The 16,266-nt window shown below is 43.1% G+C and overlaps 1 protein-coding gene and 1 long non-coding RNA gene across 3 annotated transcripts; both read right to left on the bottom strand.

Annotated features, from left to right (window-relative positions):
* Nucleotides 1-9,825: 9,825 nt before the first annotated feature.
* On the bottom strand, nt 9,826-12,345 carry LOC308088329 (uncharacterized protein). Of its 2 annotated transcripts, XM_080432737.1 has the most exons (5): nt 12,184-12,345; nt 11,910-12,027; nt 11,502-11,726; nt 11,237-11,407; nt 9,826-10,961 (listed from the first exon to the last, which is right to left on the bottom strand). In XM_080432737.1, the coding sequence occupies exons 1-5, from the start codon at nt 12,322-12,324 to the stop codon at nt 10,195-10,197; spliced, it is 1,422 nt and encodes a 473-aa protein (XP_080288863.1). In that variant the 5' UTR covers nt 12,325-12,345; the 3' UTR covers nt 9,826-10,194. The 2 variants fall into 2 exon arrangements, with proteins under 2 accessions (XP_080288863.1, XP_080288864.1); XM_080432738.1 differs by lacking the exon at nt 11,237-11,407 and having other exon boundaries at nt 9,828-10,961.
* An 841-nt stretch (nt 12,346-13,186) lies between these two features.
* Nucleotides 13,187-15,442, bottom strand: LOC308089240. Its single transcript, XR_013933485.1, has 3 exons — nt 15,320-15,442; nt 13,955-14,148; nt 13,187-13,373 (listed from the first exon to the last, which is right to left on the bottom strand). It is a non-coding gene; the product is annotated as an uncharacterized lncRNA (long non-coding RNA).
* Between the last annotated feature and the right edge of the window lie 824 nt (nt 15,443-16,266).

Here is a 16,266-nt window from a genome sequence, read left to right as displayed (position 1 = left end):
TAAAGTGAGTACTGAGCACAGTGAGCAGCACCACCTCTCCTTCTCCTCCTGGCTTGGCAAATTGAATAACTTTGGGGACTTCTGTTGCTGTTGCCATTGTTGTTTTTCCTGCTGCTGTGGCGCAGTGCCCCAGCTGTTCTGCACGCACTGATCAGGGTTGCCAGATCTGCTTATTATAATTTCGCCGAAAGATTTTATTTGAAAATAGCCGATCTACAAGCTGCTCACAACGCGTCGCATCACGACGCGTTGTGAGCTTGTAGATCTGCTATTTTCAAATAGCTGATGTATATGTTAGAGTGCTCATGTGGCCCATAGTCGCTTGACTCGCTTCTTTTGGGCTGGTTTTGGACTGGTTTTCCTAGACCTGGTTGCTTGTTTTTGCTCACAGAAAATCTGGCAACACTGGCACTGATGATAACTGGACGGCAGCCGTCATAGAATCAAAATAACCCCGCTGAGGGTGACGGTGGCATTTGCACAGTACACACACAGATCATTCACAGGGAAAAAAACAAACAAGTCACGAGTCATCTTGTCTCGAGTCGAGTCGAGTCGGGAGTCATTGGCTAGCAAGTCGGAGTCGAGTCTCAAGTCTCGTTGGTCTTTTACCTTCCAAGTCCGAGTCGAGTCGCAAGTCTTTACATTCAAAGTCCGAGTCGAGTCGCAAGTCGTCAAATATGCGACTCGAGTCAGACTCGAGTCGAGTCACTATGACTCGAGTCCAATTGTCTGCAAAGTGTGGTCCAGGGTTCATGGTTCCTTGGGAGTGGGGGGTTCCAAATGGCCCCTCACGGGTGTGTAACTCTGAGAGTGTACAAATGGAACCAAACGGACCCGTAAGGGTCCGTTTGGTTCCATTTGTGCACTCTCCAAGTTCTGGGGGTCCTTGTAATTAAAACGTTTGAGAACCGCTGTGCTAAACTACATGGAAGTGGCCCAATTTCTTTCCAATATGGCTGCTGTGCATAGAGCCTATTGCAATGGAGTACAATATTTGCCTCTGAGCTGTAGTGGAGTATACGTATGAAGATTTTTTTGTAAATACTCATGAAAAGTAAAAGTACCTCAAAATTGTACTCAAGTATACAGTACTTGGGTAAATGTACTTAGTTTCTTTCCACCACTGGGCTTGATAAGGCGATAAGCAAGGAGACACACAGGAAGGTCAGTCTAATGGATGTGGAAAGGTCATCTCCGAGGTATCTCTGTTTCACATCAGATGAGCTCATAATTATTCTCACAGTGACCTTTCCCATGGCCATACATCCATACGTGTGCAAGTCGATCTTTCCGTGGAGGTGCACACATGTGCATGTGTACCGCCCCGGGAATCGAACCCCGGTCTCCTGTGTGGAAAGCCAACATCTAAAGCCACTAATGCAGTGGTTCTCAAATGTTTTCATGTCATGGACCACCAAATTATTACATAGCCTTCTAATCCACGGACCCTCATCTGAAAATATGCAGTGCCAGGGACCCCCATGCAAGATTTGTGTTGTCAAAATGTTTCAAAGACATTCCAAAAAATAAAGAATCTAGCTTTTTTGAAAACTGTATGACGAAGATGTGCTGCATCTGGGCGACTGAAATTCCCTGGATCAATAAAGGTGTCTGTCTGTCTGTCTGTCTGTCTGTCTGTCTGTCTGTCTGTCTGTCTGTCTGTCTGTCTGTCTGTCTGTCTGTCTGTCTGTCTGTCTGTCTGTCGGTCTGTCGGTTGGTCAGTCTGTCAGTCTGTCTGTCGGTCCTTCGGTCTGTCGGTCTGTCTGTCGGTCTGTCTGTGGCCGGTTTGTGACAAGGGAAAGGTGATCCTCCCATCGTTCACCACCAAGCTGATTACATACGATATTAGGGCATCGACTTCCCTGATTGGCCAACACAACCCATCGGCTTTGCTGATTGGGCCAAGCTTTGCGTAACATTTGTGCTGCTGTAACCTACATAAGTAAAGACACGTGTGAAATAACTCCCTTTCTTTATAGAGCGAGACAGGTCCAGTCCATAGAGAATCGCTGCGGTAGCCCTGCTGCGGATATGTTGCGCTGCATAGTGCACCTTAAGGGAGGACCGAAGAGAACGCGCCACGCTGCGGTGGCAGTGGGGCACAAGGTGTACTCTTTTGGAGGGCACGACATGGAGATCATCGATGTGCATGTATTCAACACTGTGTCGTTACGCTGGATAAAGCTGCCCCCAGTGGCGACTGGAAGAGAGTACCCCATCGAGGTTCCCTCCAAGCGATCGGGCCACACAGCCGTGCTGGTAGGCGACATCATCTACATCTGGGGGGGTTACACTTACACGCGGGAGGACAACGGACTTTACGCGTTTGAGGTCGACACCCACCGGTGGTTCCAGCCCATGGTTTCCGGGAACATTCCGGGGGCGAGGGAGGGCCACGCCGCCTGCGTCCTGGGGAGGGCCATGTATATCTTCGGAGGATTCAATTATAACTCCAGATACACCAATGACATCCACATGCTGGACACCACCAGAATGGTCTGGTCTTTGATTGAGACCAAAGGCATTCCGGCGCACGCTTCATTGTGTCACTCTGCCACCATCATCGAGACAACGGTGTTTGTATTTGGGGGCCGAGGAGCCGAAACAGGGGGAGCGCAGTTGGACTACAACAACGACATCAATATGTTTGACACAGAGACAAACCGCTGGCTGAGTCCGCAGCCAGACACCGTCTACCGCATGCCAGAAAGGCGCGCGTGTCATTCAGCCTTTGCCTACAATGGAGAGCTCTACATATTTGGTGGCCACAACTGTATTCTGGACAGGACCTTCAATGATCTGTGGAAATTTAATCCTGAGACCTTCTCGTGGAGGAAGCTTGAGCCCAAGGGTGAAGTCCCGTGTTTGTGGATGTCTAGGATGTGCTGTTGCATGGTGGGAGATCGTATCATCTTCTTTGGAGGATACAGATACACATCGGCTCCGGTAGACGCTGACGATCTTGAAGAAGATGACGAGGTGTCTGACCTGTACATCATTGACTTAAGTCCAAGTCTGAAGACCTTATGCAAGCTAGCAGTCATTCACTACGGCCTGGAGCGGTCAGACCTTCCACAAAGCATCGGATGGGAACTGGACGCTATGAGTACCAGTTTAAAAAAACCCATTGTGCACTTCCAAACGTAAAGAAAGACAGATAGCAGAGAACAACTTCCAGGCAATGGAACAGAAGGAAAGGAGGATAACAAGGAAACTGCCACGCTTCAAAAAGGATCCCTTCATTCGTGTGGGAAAGCAAGCAGAGAACAGGAATGTGCTCAGTGATACCCACCAGGAAGTAAACAGAATCATACAGGAGAATAGAGAACTCTATAATACCAAATGAACTGTACCAGAGCGCACCATGGCTGTAAAGGTGAAGATTTCTTAGAATAATGACATCTACACCCAGTTGATATCATGCCTGAATGAACGTAGACACAAAGAGACGCTTTGGGCAAAGGAACGGACAGTTAGGAAAGAGGACTTCGGGAAACTGATGGTTTTGTTTTTTTTAAACAAAAAGGAAATGACTCCAAAGGTGTTGTTTTTTAAATGTTTTTTTTTTCTTTCGTTTTTATTGACGCTTGAGCTGATTAAACGAGCCGTTGACATGAGATCCGAATTCCGGATTGAATGACATTGGTATCTAGACCTGCACATGGATTTTCTGTTTATTTATGATCTGAAGAGATGGGGAGGCACCTGTTACTGAACAAACACTCAGAGTGTTTGTTCGTCGTTGGACGTCGCTGGACGTCACTGGACGTCACTGGAAATTAGGCTAATAAGGAAGTACTGAAAATGCTGCAGTTCTCATCAATGGCCTAGGTGTCGCTATTCCTCCTGCTGCTGGTTGCAGAATATTTTTCATGCCATTAAACTCAATGGGTATTTCATAAAGTAAACATCGTAATACGTTATGCTTGAATTGAATAGATCTCTGCTAAAGCTTATTCAACTTTCCCAAGGCCGCCTCTAACACATGCATGGACACACACACACACAACATAATTATGTGACCATACCTGTCAGTAGCCTTTATTCGATGTATTGCTGGCCAGATGCCTATTTTTGTGCATTGGATTGCTCATTATTCTGAAGAACATGTGTTATTCCTAAACTGATGATGCAATATGTTGTTGATAAACAAGCGCACATGGATCTCTAAAGTGCCAGGTGCAGGGCGGAAGTCAAAATGTAAGACAAAATATACTCTGCACACTTGATCATTCTCCAACATTTCTTTACTAACATATGGTGGAGAATAATGCTTTTTGGAGCATGATCCAGTGTGTGGACTCATTTTCTCAGCAATACTTTGTTGAGAAATCAGTACGCACGCATCCACAGACTAATTCATTAAGATTAAGGTTTTGATGTTGGAGCTCAATGGGGTATGCTGGTTGGATTGTGGTATCTCTTCCACTGCCGACAACCCATATGTGGTATCTGGAAACCACAGACTTAAAGGCTCTATTGCACTTTTGTAGTTGCCAACAACGCCATATTGTAGTTAGTTTGTTGTTCCAGTGGTGAGTATGAAGGGTTGTAGAATGAATTTGAGTCTTCACTAGTCAGTGAGGTTTCTTCTTCCAGTTTATTCAGAGTAAGTACAAACAGCCTTCCATGGACCCTGAGGTCCCCTCACAGCAGCCTGACGGCCGCTGAGTGACACACACAGATAGTTACAAATACATCCCCTATATAGCAGTGGTCACATTGAGATCTAAAGAAAATGCATGTGTGGGTGTGTCAGCCCTGAAAAGTAAGACCCCACCCAGACAAACAATAGATCACACTTTGAGTCCCTGATTCGATTTGCAACTGTATAAGGCAGGAAGGGGGGATGGGAGACCTTCTGTCTCCCAGGTAAGCAACAAAAGGCAATGCTAAGGGACCTGTCGAAATTTACAGAAGGGGGGGCATGGAGGAAATATATGTGCCCTAATTTAAAATGCGATGACCCTCCCTCTGAATGTTAAAAAAAATCAATGACCCTCCCCAAGTGATTAAAAAAAAAAGAATGACCCTCCCCCAAAAATATCAATGACATTTACCTCAGTAAAATGATGTCTATTATACACTAATCTCATTCCTAACCTTACTTCGAGTAAATAAATTGACCGCAAGAAGTAACGTTGCATCGCGGAAAATTACTGCTTGGAGTGGGATTCGATCCGGCGGAAAATGGAGCGCACGGTTTCAGAGTCCGACGATTTACACAGAAGCTACCTGTGCTGGTGAAAGGAATGAGTTATCCGAAGTAGTTGACTTTAGCACCGCCCGTCTGGGCAGGGACGTGACGCAAGTGACTGGGGAGTGGCTACGTTCTTCACAATAGCGCTGTTCGCAACGCATCATCAACAGAGAACAAATATGAAAGACAAGCGCGGTATTATGAGAGGCAGGTGCCTGGAGTGCATATGTGATGTCTATGAAACCCAGAACGACATTGCAGCATGTGATTATTGTGGCCATGCCCCTGGCCAACACATGCAGAATACAGTTGTGCCACCACCACCTGATAGTGATACAGCACCTGTCTCCAAATTTGACCAGGTATGTTTCGTTTTTTCTACAGAAGCATCTGTTTTCAAAGAATTACAATACATTTATAAAGTATAGTGTGTGTGTGTGTGTGTGTGTGTGTGTGTGTGTGTGTGTGTGTGTGTGTGTGTGTGTGTGTGTGTGTGTGTGTGTGTGTGTGTGTGTGTGTACACACACACACACACACACACACACATTTTAATTTTCAATTGTGTGACACTTTGACACTTTGATTTTCCCGTAGGCCTATATCTAAATCAAATGGTTGTTCTTCATTTCACAGCTTCCAGAGAAAAGGAAGCTTTCGCTTGGGTGGCTTCCACATCCCAAGTCTGCAAAGACCCTTTTCCACAACAAAATGCTACCATCCTTTTATGAGGCATCATATCCCGTTTGCAATGACAAACTGTTTCAGAAAGACTTAATGCTAGAAAGAAATAGGTCTTTCAAAGTAACAGAGACAGTTGACCATGTAGAAAACATGATAGAATTTGTATGTGGCCCAAATCCTGCTGCTGGTGGCCGTTTTCTGCACACTGGATTCAAGATCAAGGGAAAGCATGATGTTATCACCTGTCAGAAAAATCTAGATAAGCTTGAAAACATTAAAGGAAGACTTGGAGAAGAGATTAGTCATATAGAGGAGCATGACAACTCTCTCTTCAAAAAGGATGGGCTGCATCTGAGGCCAGGGCAGGCAAGCAAGGCATCATTCAATGCCACAATGAAGGCCAGGATTAAGAGTCTCCTCTCCTGTGCACAGAGTGCTATGAAAAAGCTGGAGGCCGCACTGCAAAGACTGCAGACATTCTTTACATGTGAGGATAGTGGCCCATCACGCCTCAACAGAATGAAAAAACAACACAAGAGGAAGACGATGAAGAAGAGGGCCCAGCGGAGGAAGAGGCGTGAGCAAGAACTGATACAGGTATTGTACTGATGTATACTGTACTGATGTGTAACTGTGTAGATATCAATTGCTGTGTTGATGTACTTGGTATCATGATTCATGATGCATACTGCATATAGTGCAACAACAATTCCACTGCAGGATTAATAACACATACATACTTAAATACATTCAATCAATAAATACATAAATAAATCCATCCATCTATGCAGGACCTTTTCCCTGAGGCCTCTCCAGATGTCAGCATCACAGCTGACATGGTGGTCGTTCAAAAGATAGCAGCGATGAACCAGCTGCAGGGAACCTACCTGTACAGCCTGCTGCAGAGAGTGGAGATCACTGAGGGGGCACGCTCAGTGATTATGGCCAACCTGGGGGAGGCTAGCAGGAGAGGATTCCAGGAAGGTTAGCTTGTTTTTGATATGTACTTGTTTTTTTTAAGTGTGCCTACTGTAAAGCAAAGTACGACTTTCATTGTGTAAACACCTGTTTTTGCTACATATGACAATTACATTTATTGTGTCTTGTAGGTCATCGGAGTCTACATGCAGAGTGCACAGGAGACTGTGCTTCTGTAGACTGCCATTTTCAGGAGAGGGCTGCTATCATTTTCCGCAGTCTTGGGGGTCAGACGCACCAGGCAATGTATGCCCCCATTGATACCGGTTTGCCACAACTGACCATGACAGAGCTTGAATCGGATGTCTTGGAGGACATGGAGTTCACCCCAGAACTGGCAGCTCTCCTCAAAGCAGGCTGCTTTGATGAGGAAGTATCAGGAAGAGTCAATATGATGAACCAAACATAAAAAAACAGACCAGTGACCTCCAATCTATGCATCTTCTTTGCACTTTTGATTTAACACTGCTGCAATGTGTACGTTAACTGTCTGAGACAGTATTGTTTTATAGCACAACATTTCGCTGCTAGTTCTTGTTTAGAGGCAAATGATCAAAACAATAATCAGAGTTATGGCCAGCTCACCAGGGAGTGACCCTGGACACTGCTGTAGCCCCATGTGTCATCTATGTAACCACATAAACCATTATTTTATACTTTTGCTATTCAAAAATAGCAGATATACAAGCTCATAGCGCGCTATGAGCTTGTATATCTTGTATATGATCTTGAAGACCTGCAATTTTAGAAAAATCTTCTCAAATATTTACTTCTGGGGGTCCCTGGAACTACATTTTGAGGCGGGGGTCCGCGGCCATATTCCTATCATTGTGAGTGGTCTTGACATGAAAAAGTTTGAGAACCACTGACTATAGCAACAATTTATTTTCAAAAAACTGTTAGGATTTTAAAAGTAAAAATGAATTCAATTAATGTTTTTTAAGCTTTAGACAGGTAGATGATCCACAAGTGGATCCACTATATCCACTCGCTTTCTGAACTATCACTTTGTGTGCTTTGTTGTGATAATTAACGGATGCATAGCCTTGGATCAAGACTATCATAGATGTATTTTAACGATTTTGAGATTTGAAAGTAAAAGTCAGACTCGATAGAATAGGCTACATGATACATCTATGATAGTTTGATCCAAGGCTATCGGATACATAGCCTACAACTACAACAACTTAATATAGAATTAGTCTTTATTTGAAAACCGCCAGTTACTTTCCTTGTCGTGGACACGTTTGTTTTTCTTTTTAGCTTAAATGACCTTGTCCTTGAGTAGCTTCTTAATGACATGTGGCCTATTAGACATTTGTAGAATCCCCAGAAGCCAAAAATTGAGTAAAGATGTTCGCTTTAAAACATATATATTCAAAGATTTGCACACATTTCATGACTTTTCAGAAAATAGCAGATCTACAAGCTCATAGGCAACTCTGTGCCGTGCTATGAGCTTGTATATCTGCTATTTTTGAATAGCCAAAGAAATCTTAAAATGACAGATGCGTTCCAGGTCTTAATCTTTTTTTAATTACTCTGATCTGACAATTGAGGCAAATACTGTTGACACAAGTTCAGTGTTAAATATAATACAATGCAATTACAGTGTTCTTTTTTTGTTGCAACCGTATTCTTAGAATATAAAACTGCACTGCCCACCCTGCACAGTTTCATTAAGAGAATAAACACATCTGTAACTCAACCATGGTCCATTTGTCTACTTTCATACAGTGCAATAATGAGGGTCTTACACATGTGTGCACCAAGAGCCTATCTATATTTTGCTGAGTGATATCATGCTAAAAAAAGGAAGTGTTTCTCTAAAAAGCAAAAAGTTTGTCCATTAAATTGATTCAAAATGCCTTCATTCCACAGTATCCGGAGGGACTTTGTGGTGTGTATCACTATCAGGTGGTGGTGGCACAACTGTAACGTCCTGCATGTGTTGGCCAGGGGCATGGCCACAATAATCACATGCTACAATGTCGTTCTGGGTTTCATACACATCACATGTGCACTCCAGGCACCTGCCTTTCATTAGATAGCGCTTGTCTTTCATATTTGTTTTTAATACACTCTATTGATGATGCGTCACGAGCAGCGCTACTTTGAAGAACGGATTGAATGCAATTACAAAGTGTTCTTTTTTTGTTGCAACCATATTCTTAGAATATAAAACTGCACTGCCCACCCTGCACAGTTTCATTAAGAGAATAAACACATCTGTAACTCAACCATGGTCCATTTGTCTACTTTCAGTTACACCCCTGTAACTGAAAGTAGACAAATGGACCATCCAGTAATCACTTAAGTTGGACCACTCACTCACGAGTTGTTTCATTCACCCACATGTTAATGTCTGTTTGAGGAGACTAGCCAGTCAGACAGTGATGGCTATGATAATGTGATGATGCTAAACCAGTGTTCCTCAAACATTTTGATTTCAAACTCAACCATTTGTCTACTTTCAGTTACAGGGGTGTAACTGAAAGTAGACACATTTTTTTCTGTGTCATCAAACATCATGCTTTCCCTTGATCTTGAATCCAGTGTGCAGAAAACGGCCACCAGCAGCAGGATTTGGGCCACATACAAATTCTATCATGTTTTCTACATGGTCAACTGTCTCTGTTACTTTGAAAGACCTATTTCTTTCTAGCATTAAGTCTTTCTGAAACAGTTTGTCATTGCAAACGGGATATGATGCCTCATAAAAGGATGGTAGCATTTTGTTGTGGAAAAGGGTCTTTGCAGACTTGGGATGTGGAAGCCACCCAAGCGAAAGCTTGGGTGGCTACGGTTGAGTGGTGGCTACGGTTGAGTTTGAAATCAAAATGTTTGAGGAACACTGGTTTAGCATCATCACATTATCATAGCCATCACTGTCTGACTGGCTAGTCTCCTCAAACAGACATTAACATGTGGGTGAATGAAACAACTCGTGAGTGAGTGGTCCAACTTAAGTGATTACTGGACAAATGCTTTATAGACAGACTTCTATTAGCCATTTGCACAAATGCAAGCTGCAGCTTTCAGAGCCAGCCTTAAAATGGATAAAAGTACAGATAATAGACCAAAGGAACATACGGTACATGTGTGTAACTATGTGCTAAATAGGCAGGGTAGAAGAGGGCATTTTCAAAAATGAATTTAGAAAAACTTTACCACATTTCCAGGCCTATAGCAATCATACAGTGCAATAATGAGGGTCTTACACATGTGTGCACCAAGAGCCTATCTATATTTTGCTGAGTGATATCATGCTAAAAACGTACCAAAAAAGGAAGTGTTCTCTAAAAAGCAAAAAGTTAGTCCATTCAATTGATTCAAAATGTATAAAGATAATCTGGATTATCTACCCTCTTTCTCGTCCTACCAAATCGTGACACATCATTGACAGCAGTGTCGTTTTCAGTGGTGTTGCTGGTAGCTATACTATCATCACCATCTATCTCCAGAATGACCTCATCTTCACTTTCGTCACCAGAAAAGTCTACCTCGGACTCAGAGGAAGAGGAGCAGTCATCTGCTGGAAGAGCTGCAAGGCCACTGAGAACATTTGAGCAAACTCTTTTTCCTATGTGAGCTCCCACTATCTCCAGTTTGATGCTCTTCTTACCATGTTGCTGCAAAGCATGCTTGGACAAGTATTTGTCCAACTCCGACACTCTAAGTTTAGACAACTGGTCTTGTCTGTATAGGTCCTCCCAATCATAATCATCATAAGTATTCTCATCTGCCTGACCTTTTCTGTGCTCTCTTTCCTCAGATCTCTTAGTCTTCATCATTTTAATATGTTCTATATGTTGTACATATTCACAAACGCTATGCTCAGAGACCACAAACTTCTGTGAGAACTCAGAGATGGAGACAGGATTGTCAAGCTGCACTTCTAGCCGTCCAAACGCCTTCTTAAGTTGAGCTCGTGGCTGAAAGTCATCTGGTGGCCGATCAGCAAACGGAGTTGTGTTGTACGGGCGATACTTCAACTCTGGAAGTCTTTGGTGGTCTGGATACGGTCTAGGGATCCTTCCTATTGGTGGACTAGAGAGGGGATTTGAGGCGCAGAAGTCACAGAAAGTCCCTCCGGATACTGTGGATTGAGAAAAAAAAGGATACATCAGCATATGTTCTTTAAATGCAATACATATTATCTACATAAAGAGATAAAATTGAAGCCTAGCATTCCTATTCTGGGGGAACAAGTGTTCCTATTCAAGCCTATGTTAATGCTTGTTTGAGTAGCTTACACTAAACCTGATAGTCAGACAGTGATCAGACAGTGATTAGAATCAACTATTAATTTTAACTATTAATGTGCTATTAAGTACGGAGCTCATCCCAATCACCAACACTGTGCAAACTCACCATTGCAACTTCCCTTCAGGTACTCCATGTATAGTTCACCAATCTCAAAATGAGTGTCAAAGAAACTTTCAACCTTTTGAAAGTAACTATGGCCTGGAACAGCTGCTCTCTGTAGCTTGTTGGTTGCCATATACTGCAGCAGATACTTGCGGTTGTAGAAGAACTGGTGTTCTGCAAAAAAAGACGTACACAACTGTCATTAGCACAGACAGACAGACAGACAGACAGACAGACAGACAGACAGACAGACAGACACACACACTACCTGGTTTTTCCACAGTAAATGCTCTGGTGAATCCAGATGGTGCTGGTGACTTGTCAATGCGGAGTCTGACTTCTTCTGTGACAGCCCATGCGTTCTTTTCCATCATCTTCTCCGCATGATCTGCAAGGTCTGACATCGTCATCATGGAGATATCAGTTCCTGACAAACCATGCGTGTCAGAAAAGGTCTGCCACTGGATTGCACCTCCGTCACAGATCGCTTCACCTGAGGATCAAACAATTTGAAATGAACCATGGAAGTTGTCTCTCTGGATTAAGAGCTTCTGCTAAACGCCTAAAGTGTAAATTGAACATTTTTGTGAAGAATGTGTAGTGTATAATGTAAACTAACAGTGTCAATGTTGCATCTGATGTACTTGTGTCTTACAACAGAAAAGTTGTTATTTACCCATCGATGCATTCAACCGCTCTGCTTCGTTTTGCCCGGAATCCTCTCGGGCTCTGTGAATGCGACACAGCAGGTCCGTTGAATGAATGCGAACTCTTTCCGCTGCTCTGAAACGTACCTAAAAACAAGATTGCAGTTTAGGGTTTAGTCACAATGTATACAGTATTATATCAATATTCTTTTTCAGTTACTATTTTCTACAACATGTTATATACTGTCATCTTGGTACATGCATCTTTTGAGTTCTGAACAATATTGACAGAGTGAAACATACCTCAAAATTTGACACCCCTACTCCAGGTCCGGCATCTGTTAGCTCAATGATCTGAGGACAGGCGGTGGGCATCGGAGTACTATCCTGAAGTTGCAGCAATGCGTGGCAGGACTGTATGATTGTCTTGTAGCAGTTCCACATCTTCTTTCCTGAACAGGAAGACAAGGCAATGGCCGCCTCGACTGCATTAACAACAACAGACACCTGATTGACAACGTCGGTCCCTAATGCAATGTCTGCAGCAGACAGGCTGTCATTTACTTCTAACCAGTCATGTGTGCCTTGCTTCAGTTGTGATTTAAAAGATTCCAACTGTAAGCCGGTATATGACCTAAAAGGGCAGTCTGCCTTCTTTGTAACACACATTACATCGGCTTCCATTGCTGCGTCAAGGAAATACTTCGTCACATCTCTGTTCCTGCAGAAGAGCTTTCGTATCTCCTGATGGATAACTGTGCTACTGCTAGGCACTTCAAAGTCAACAGGACATTCCCGTCTGAGACGCATATAATTCGATGCCCATGTTGTCCCATGGGTTCCAAGGTAGGCCTTTGGGTGGATCACTGCCATACTGGAATCTTCTGAGGAAATCAAGGTACGAGACTCCATTTCCGAAGGTTCTTTCTTCAGTACACGGAAGGCAGAGGGTGTGACATACATCGACGGCTCAGGGAAGTCATGAGTTGGCAGTCTTCTAGCAAGATGTTCATCTGTAGGCTGCAGAATTGACTGATGCCTTGACCCAGTGAAGCCCTCTGTGAAAACACGAACAATTGTGTTATTCACTCAGACACCATCACATTTACACAGAACACACAGTGTCATGTTGACACTGTGTTGACACTTCAGATACACAGATACATAGGTGTCAATATATCATCAAATGTGCATTGTTGTATTGTTTTAATAAAGAAAAGAAAAGCACAATAGATTATTCATTTCAGACACAGTACATACTACAGAGAAAATTCAACATGATGAAATAACTAAAACAAACCTGAAGTTCCAGGACGTAGGTACGCTTTGTCATCCATGCTGATGGCCAAACCAAACTTTCTTCTTTCCCCGGCCTCAACTCCGAACAGATGTTCCTTGGCGAGCGCAACATGCTTCCTCTGATGGTGTGTGCATTCGTTGTCTCGTTCCTCTGTTTTAGGAGGCTTCTTAGAACACCACAATCCTTGACCTTTCTGTGGAAGACATTGTATGAAAACATTAAGATGCCATCTCTAAACCGTAATAATCAGACTGATACTTCAGATGAACAACAGTGGTATTAATCAATATATAACTTTCCTGCAATATAAATGTTAATGAACACTCCACAACTCGTTAATCATTGTTATGACATTGGGCAAAGGGGCGAAAATCACCCAAGTTCTGCAGTAAACCTGAAAGTTGACATACTTTCCACAGATTACCATAATTACACAAAGAGTTGTTACATTCATCCACACGCATTAAGCCTGTTTGAGGACCCTAGACAGTCAGATAGTGATGATGGCTATGATAATGCTTAACCAGTGACCAAATGGACCCTTATGAGTCCATGTTTTAGTTACAGACCTGTAAGGGTCAATTTGGAATCTCCTGAAAGAAAGCTGGGGGTTCCTGGACCCCACTTTTCACTCTGCACCAAATGTCTTTGCCAAAAATAGTCGATCTACAAACTCATAACATGTTGTGTTGCAAAGCATTGTAAGCTTGGATATTTTTTGTCACTAATGAATATTGCACACTACATGCATAAATCTCATTCTGAGATACTTACATGTCTCTTGCTTTGGAGGGATCGCAGGCGTGTTGGTCTTGCCCTTGATGTGACTGTGGACACAGCTCGAATCAGTGGCAGTCCATATTTCTCCCTTCTGAAGTTTGCCAGTCTCAGCAGATCCCTGTTCTTCACTCTATGATGAGTGTACAGAACACTTTCATGCCTGCGCCCATGAACTGTGGTTTTGTCCTCTGAAAACAAGAGTGAATCCAAACATTTTAGAAGATAGTCATTGGCTTTAACCCATTTAGACTGGAAAAGCATCTTGTGTCATTTTAGATTTCTTTGGGTATTCAAAAATAGCATATACAACCTCATAGCGTGGCACTCTGTGCCGTGCTATGAGCTTGTAGATCTGCTATTTTTTGGGATGAAAATGTGTGTTTTAAAGCGAACATGTTTAATTCAGATCTGTGCTTCTGGAGGGTCCCTGGAACAACATATTTTGAGCTGGGGGTCCGCGGCCAAATACATATCATTTTGTGGGTCCTTGACATGGAAATGTTGGAGCACCACTGATATAGCAACATACAATAGGATTTAGAAAACATTTTTAGATATGTATTTGGCTGCGGACCCCCATCTCGAAATGTTTTGTTCCAGGGACCCCCCAGAAGCAAAGATTTGAGTTACAAATGTTTGCTTTAAAAAAAAAAAGCAATTCTTCCAAAAAATAGCAGATCTACAAGCTCATAGCGCAGCACTTGCCGCGCAATGAGCTTGTAGATCTGCTATTTTTGAATAGCCAAAGAAATCCCCAAATTACACAGATGTGTCCCCGGTCTTAATGGGTTTAATGAATTCAGTATTCTTGCAATTAATATGCCATTGTCTGACTCTGCCAAATTACTATAGTTTGAGTCATCTGTCAGCCCTCTCATTCGTGTATATACACACACACACACACACACACACACACACACACACACACACACACATGTATATATGTATGAACTGATTAAATTAATGTACTTCATTTACCTATGCACTTGGCCAACCAAATCTCATCTTCAGTATCCACCATAGTTTTGGGACCTGCACCTCTGGCTCTTTTTTTGAGCAGCTGATCATCTGCAATTTGAGCTGCCTTCCTCTTCACAGCTTGTCTGAAGCACTGCTTTGTGTACGGTGTCTCCTTCAACTATACATGAAAACACCACAAGTTTAATACAGAATTTGTGCACATAAAAATTGAGCCAGCCTTCACCACTTAAGCCCTATATACACTTTGTTGTATGATGAACATAGAATAGCTGCTCTAACAGCTCACAATGTGTTTGTTAGATCTATTTAAAACATGCAATAAAATATGGTTTGTAGATGCACAAAGGATTGTGATTAACAGTATACAGATTATGTTACCTTTAATTTATTGACATGCTCCAGTGACTCCTGCAGAGAGGATCTCTCTGTCTCCAAATCGCCAACTCTTTCTGGGGGCCATCTCCCTGCAACAGCTTGTATTTTCTCTGTGGCAGCGTCTACTCTAGCCTTCAGACTCTTGATGCGGTCAGCAAGCCTCTGGTTGACCGAAACCTCCGCCTCAGATTTGCAGGCCTCCCACGCCTCCAGTCGTTGTTCAAGGTCTCTCAACAACTTGGCAGCTCTGGTGGAACTCATGCCAAATTGTGTGTCACTTTTAACCGCAGATACTGAGAGTAGGGCTTTGGAAACATTTCTGTCATACTCATTGACCATGGAGTCAATGGTACGATGTACGAGTTCAGCAGTGACTTCCTCTCCATATTCTTCGTGCTGTTCTTCATCCTCCTCAACCAGGTGAAGAAAAATGCTCTCCAGTGCAACACTCCCATCCTTTAAAATGATGAATTGTTGTCCCGATTTCCCTCTGTATATTAAAACAGGGATGCCGGATGTCTCGTCTATGAGACTATCCCGAAAATAGAGTCGTTTTGGTCGACCATTGAAAAAAGCACAGAACAGCTCGAAGCCAAATTCAAAATCAACACACCCACAGGGTAGCAATTCCAGGAGTACTTGTTTAACTCCTCTGAGTTTGCTGTCGTTTGTTCTCCTCTCTATTGCATTTTCAATTTTGTTGAGACTTTCCTCAGCAGAGAGAGTCTGCAGCGAAACTCTTAAATTTCGGTGTAGATAGCTTTTAATACGGACATTTGTTCTCCCGCTGTTGTGCGACGCCATACTTGTTGTTATGTTTACACCAACCAGACCCACAGAGAGAGAGCACGCTGTCCACAACGAGCTAAAATGGTGTCGTCACCAAAAAGAGCGTCACTGATTGGCCAAATATTGAACACGCCCACTGTCTGGATAGGCCAAGCACAATG

The sequence above is a fragment of the Gymnoscopelus braueri genome, assembly GCF_963280865.1.
Source record: "Gymnoscopelus braueri genome assembly, chromosome: 7".
Classification (NCBI taxonomy): domain Eukaryota; kingdom Metazoa; phylum Chordata; class Actinopteri; order Myctophiformes; family Myctophidae; genus Gymnoscopelus; species Gymnoscopelus braueri.
Note: the sequence above shows the minus strand (reverse complement) of the source record. Positions and strands in the feature narration are given on the sequence as shown.

Excerpts from the sequence above, each read along its gene's own strand:
- LOC308088329 (XM_080432737.1), bottom strand. The coding sequence starts at position 12,324 with ATGTGGAACTGCTACAAGACAATCATACAGTCCTGCCACGCATTGCTG. Across the intron at positions 11,727-11,909 it reads GCGGTTGAATGCATCGATGG|GTGAAGCGATCTGTGACGGA; the intron begins GTAAATAACAAC and ends TTTGATCCTCAG. Across the intron at positions 10,962-11,236 it reads CCTGAAGGGAAGTTGCAATG|TATCCGGAGGGACTTTCTGT; the intron begins GTGAGTTTGCAC and ends CTCAATCCACAG.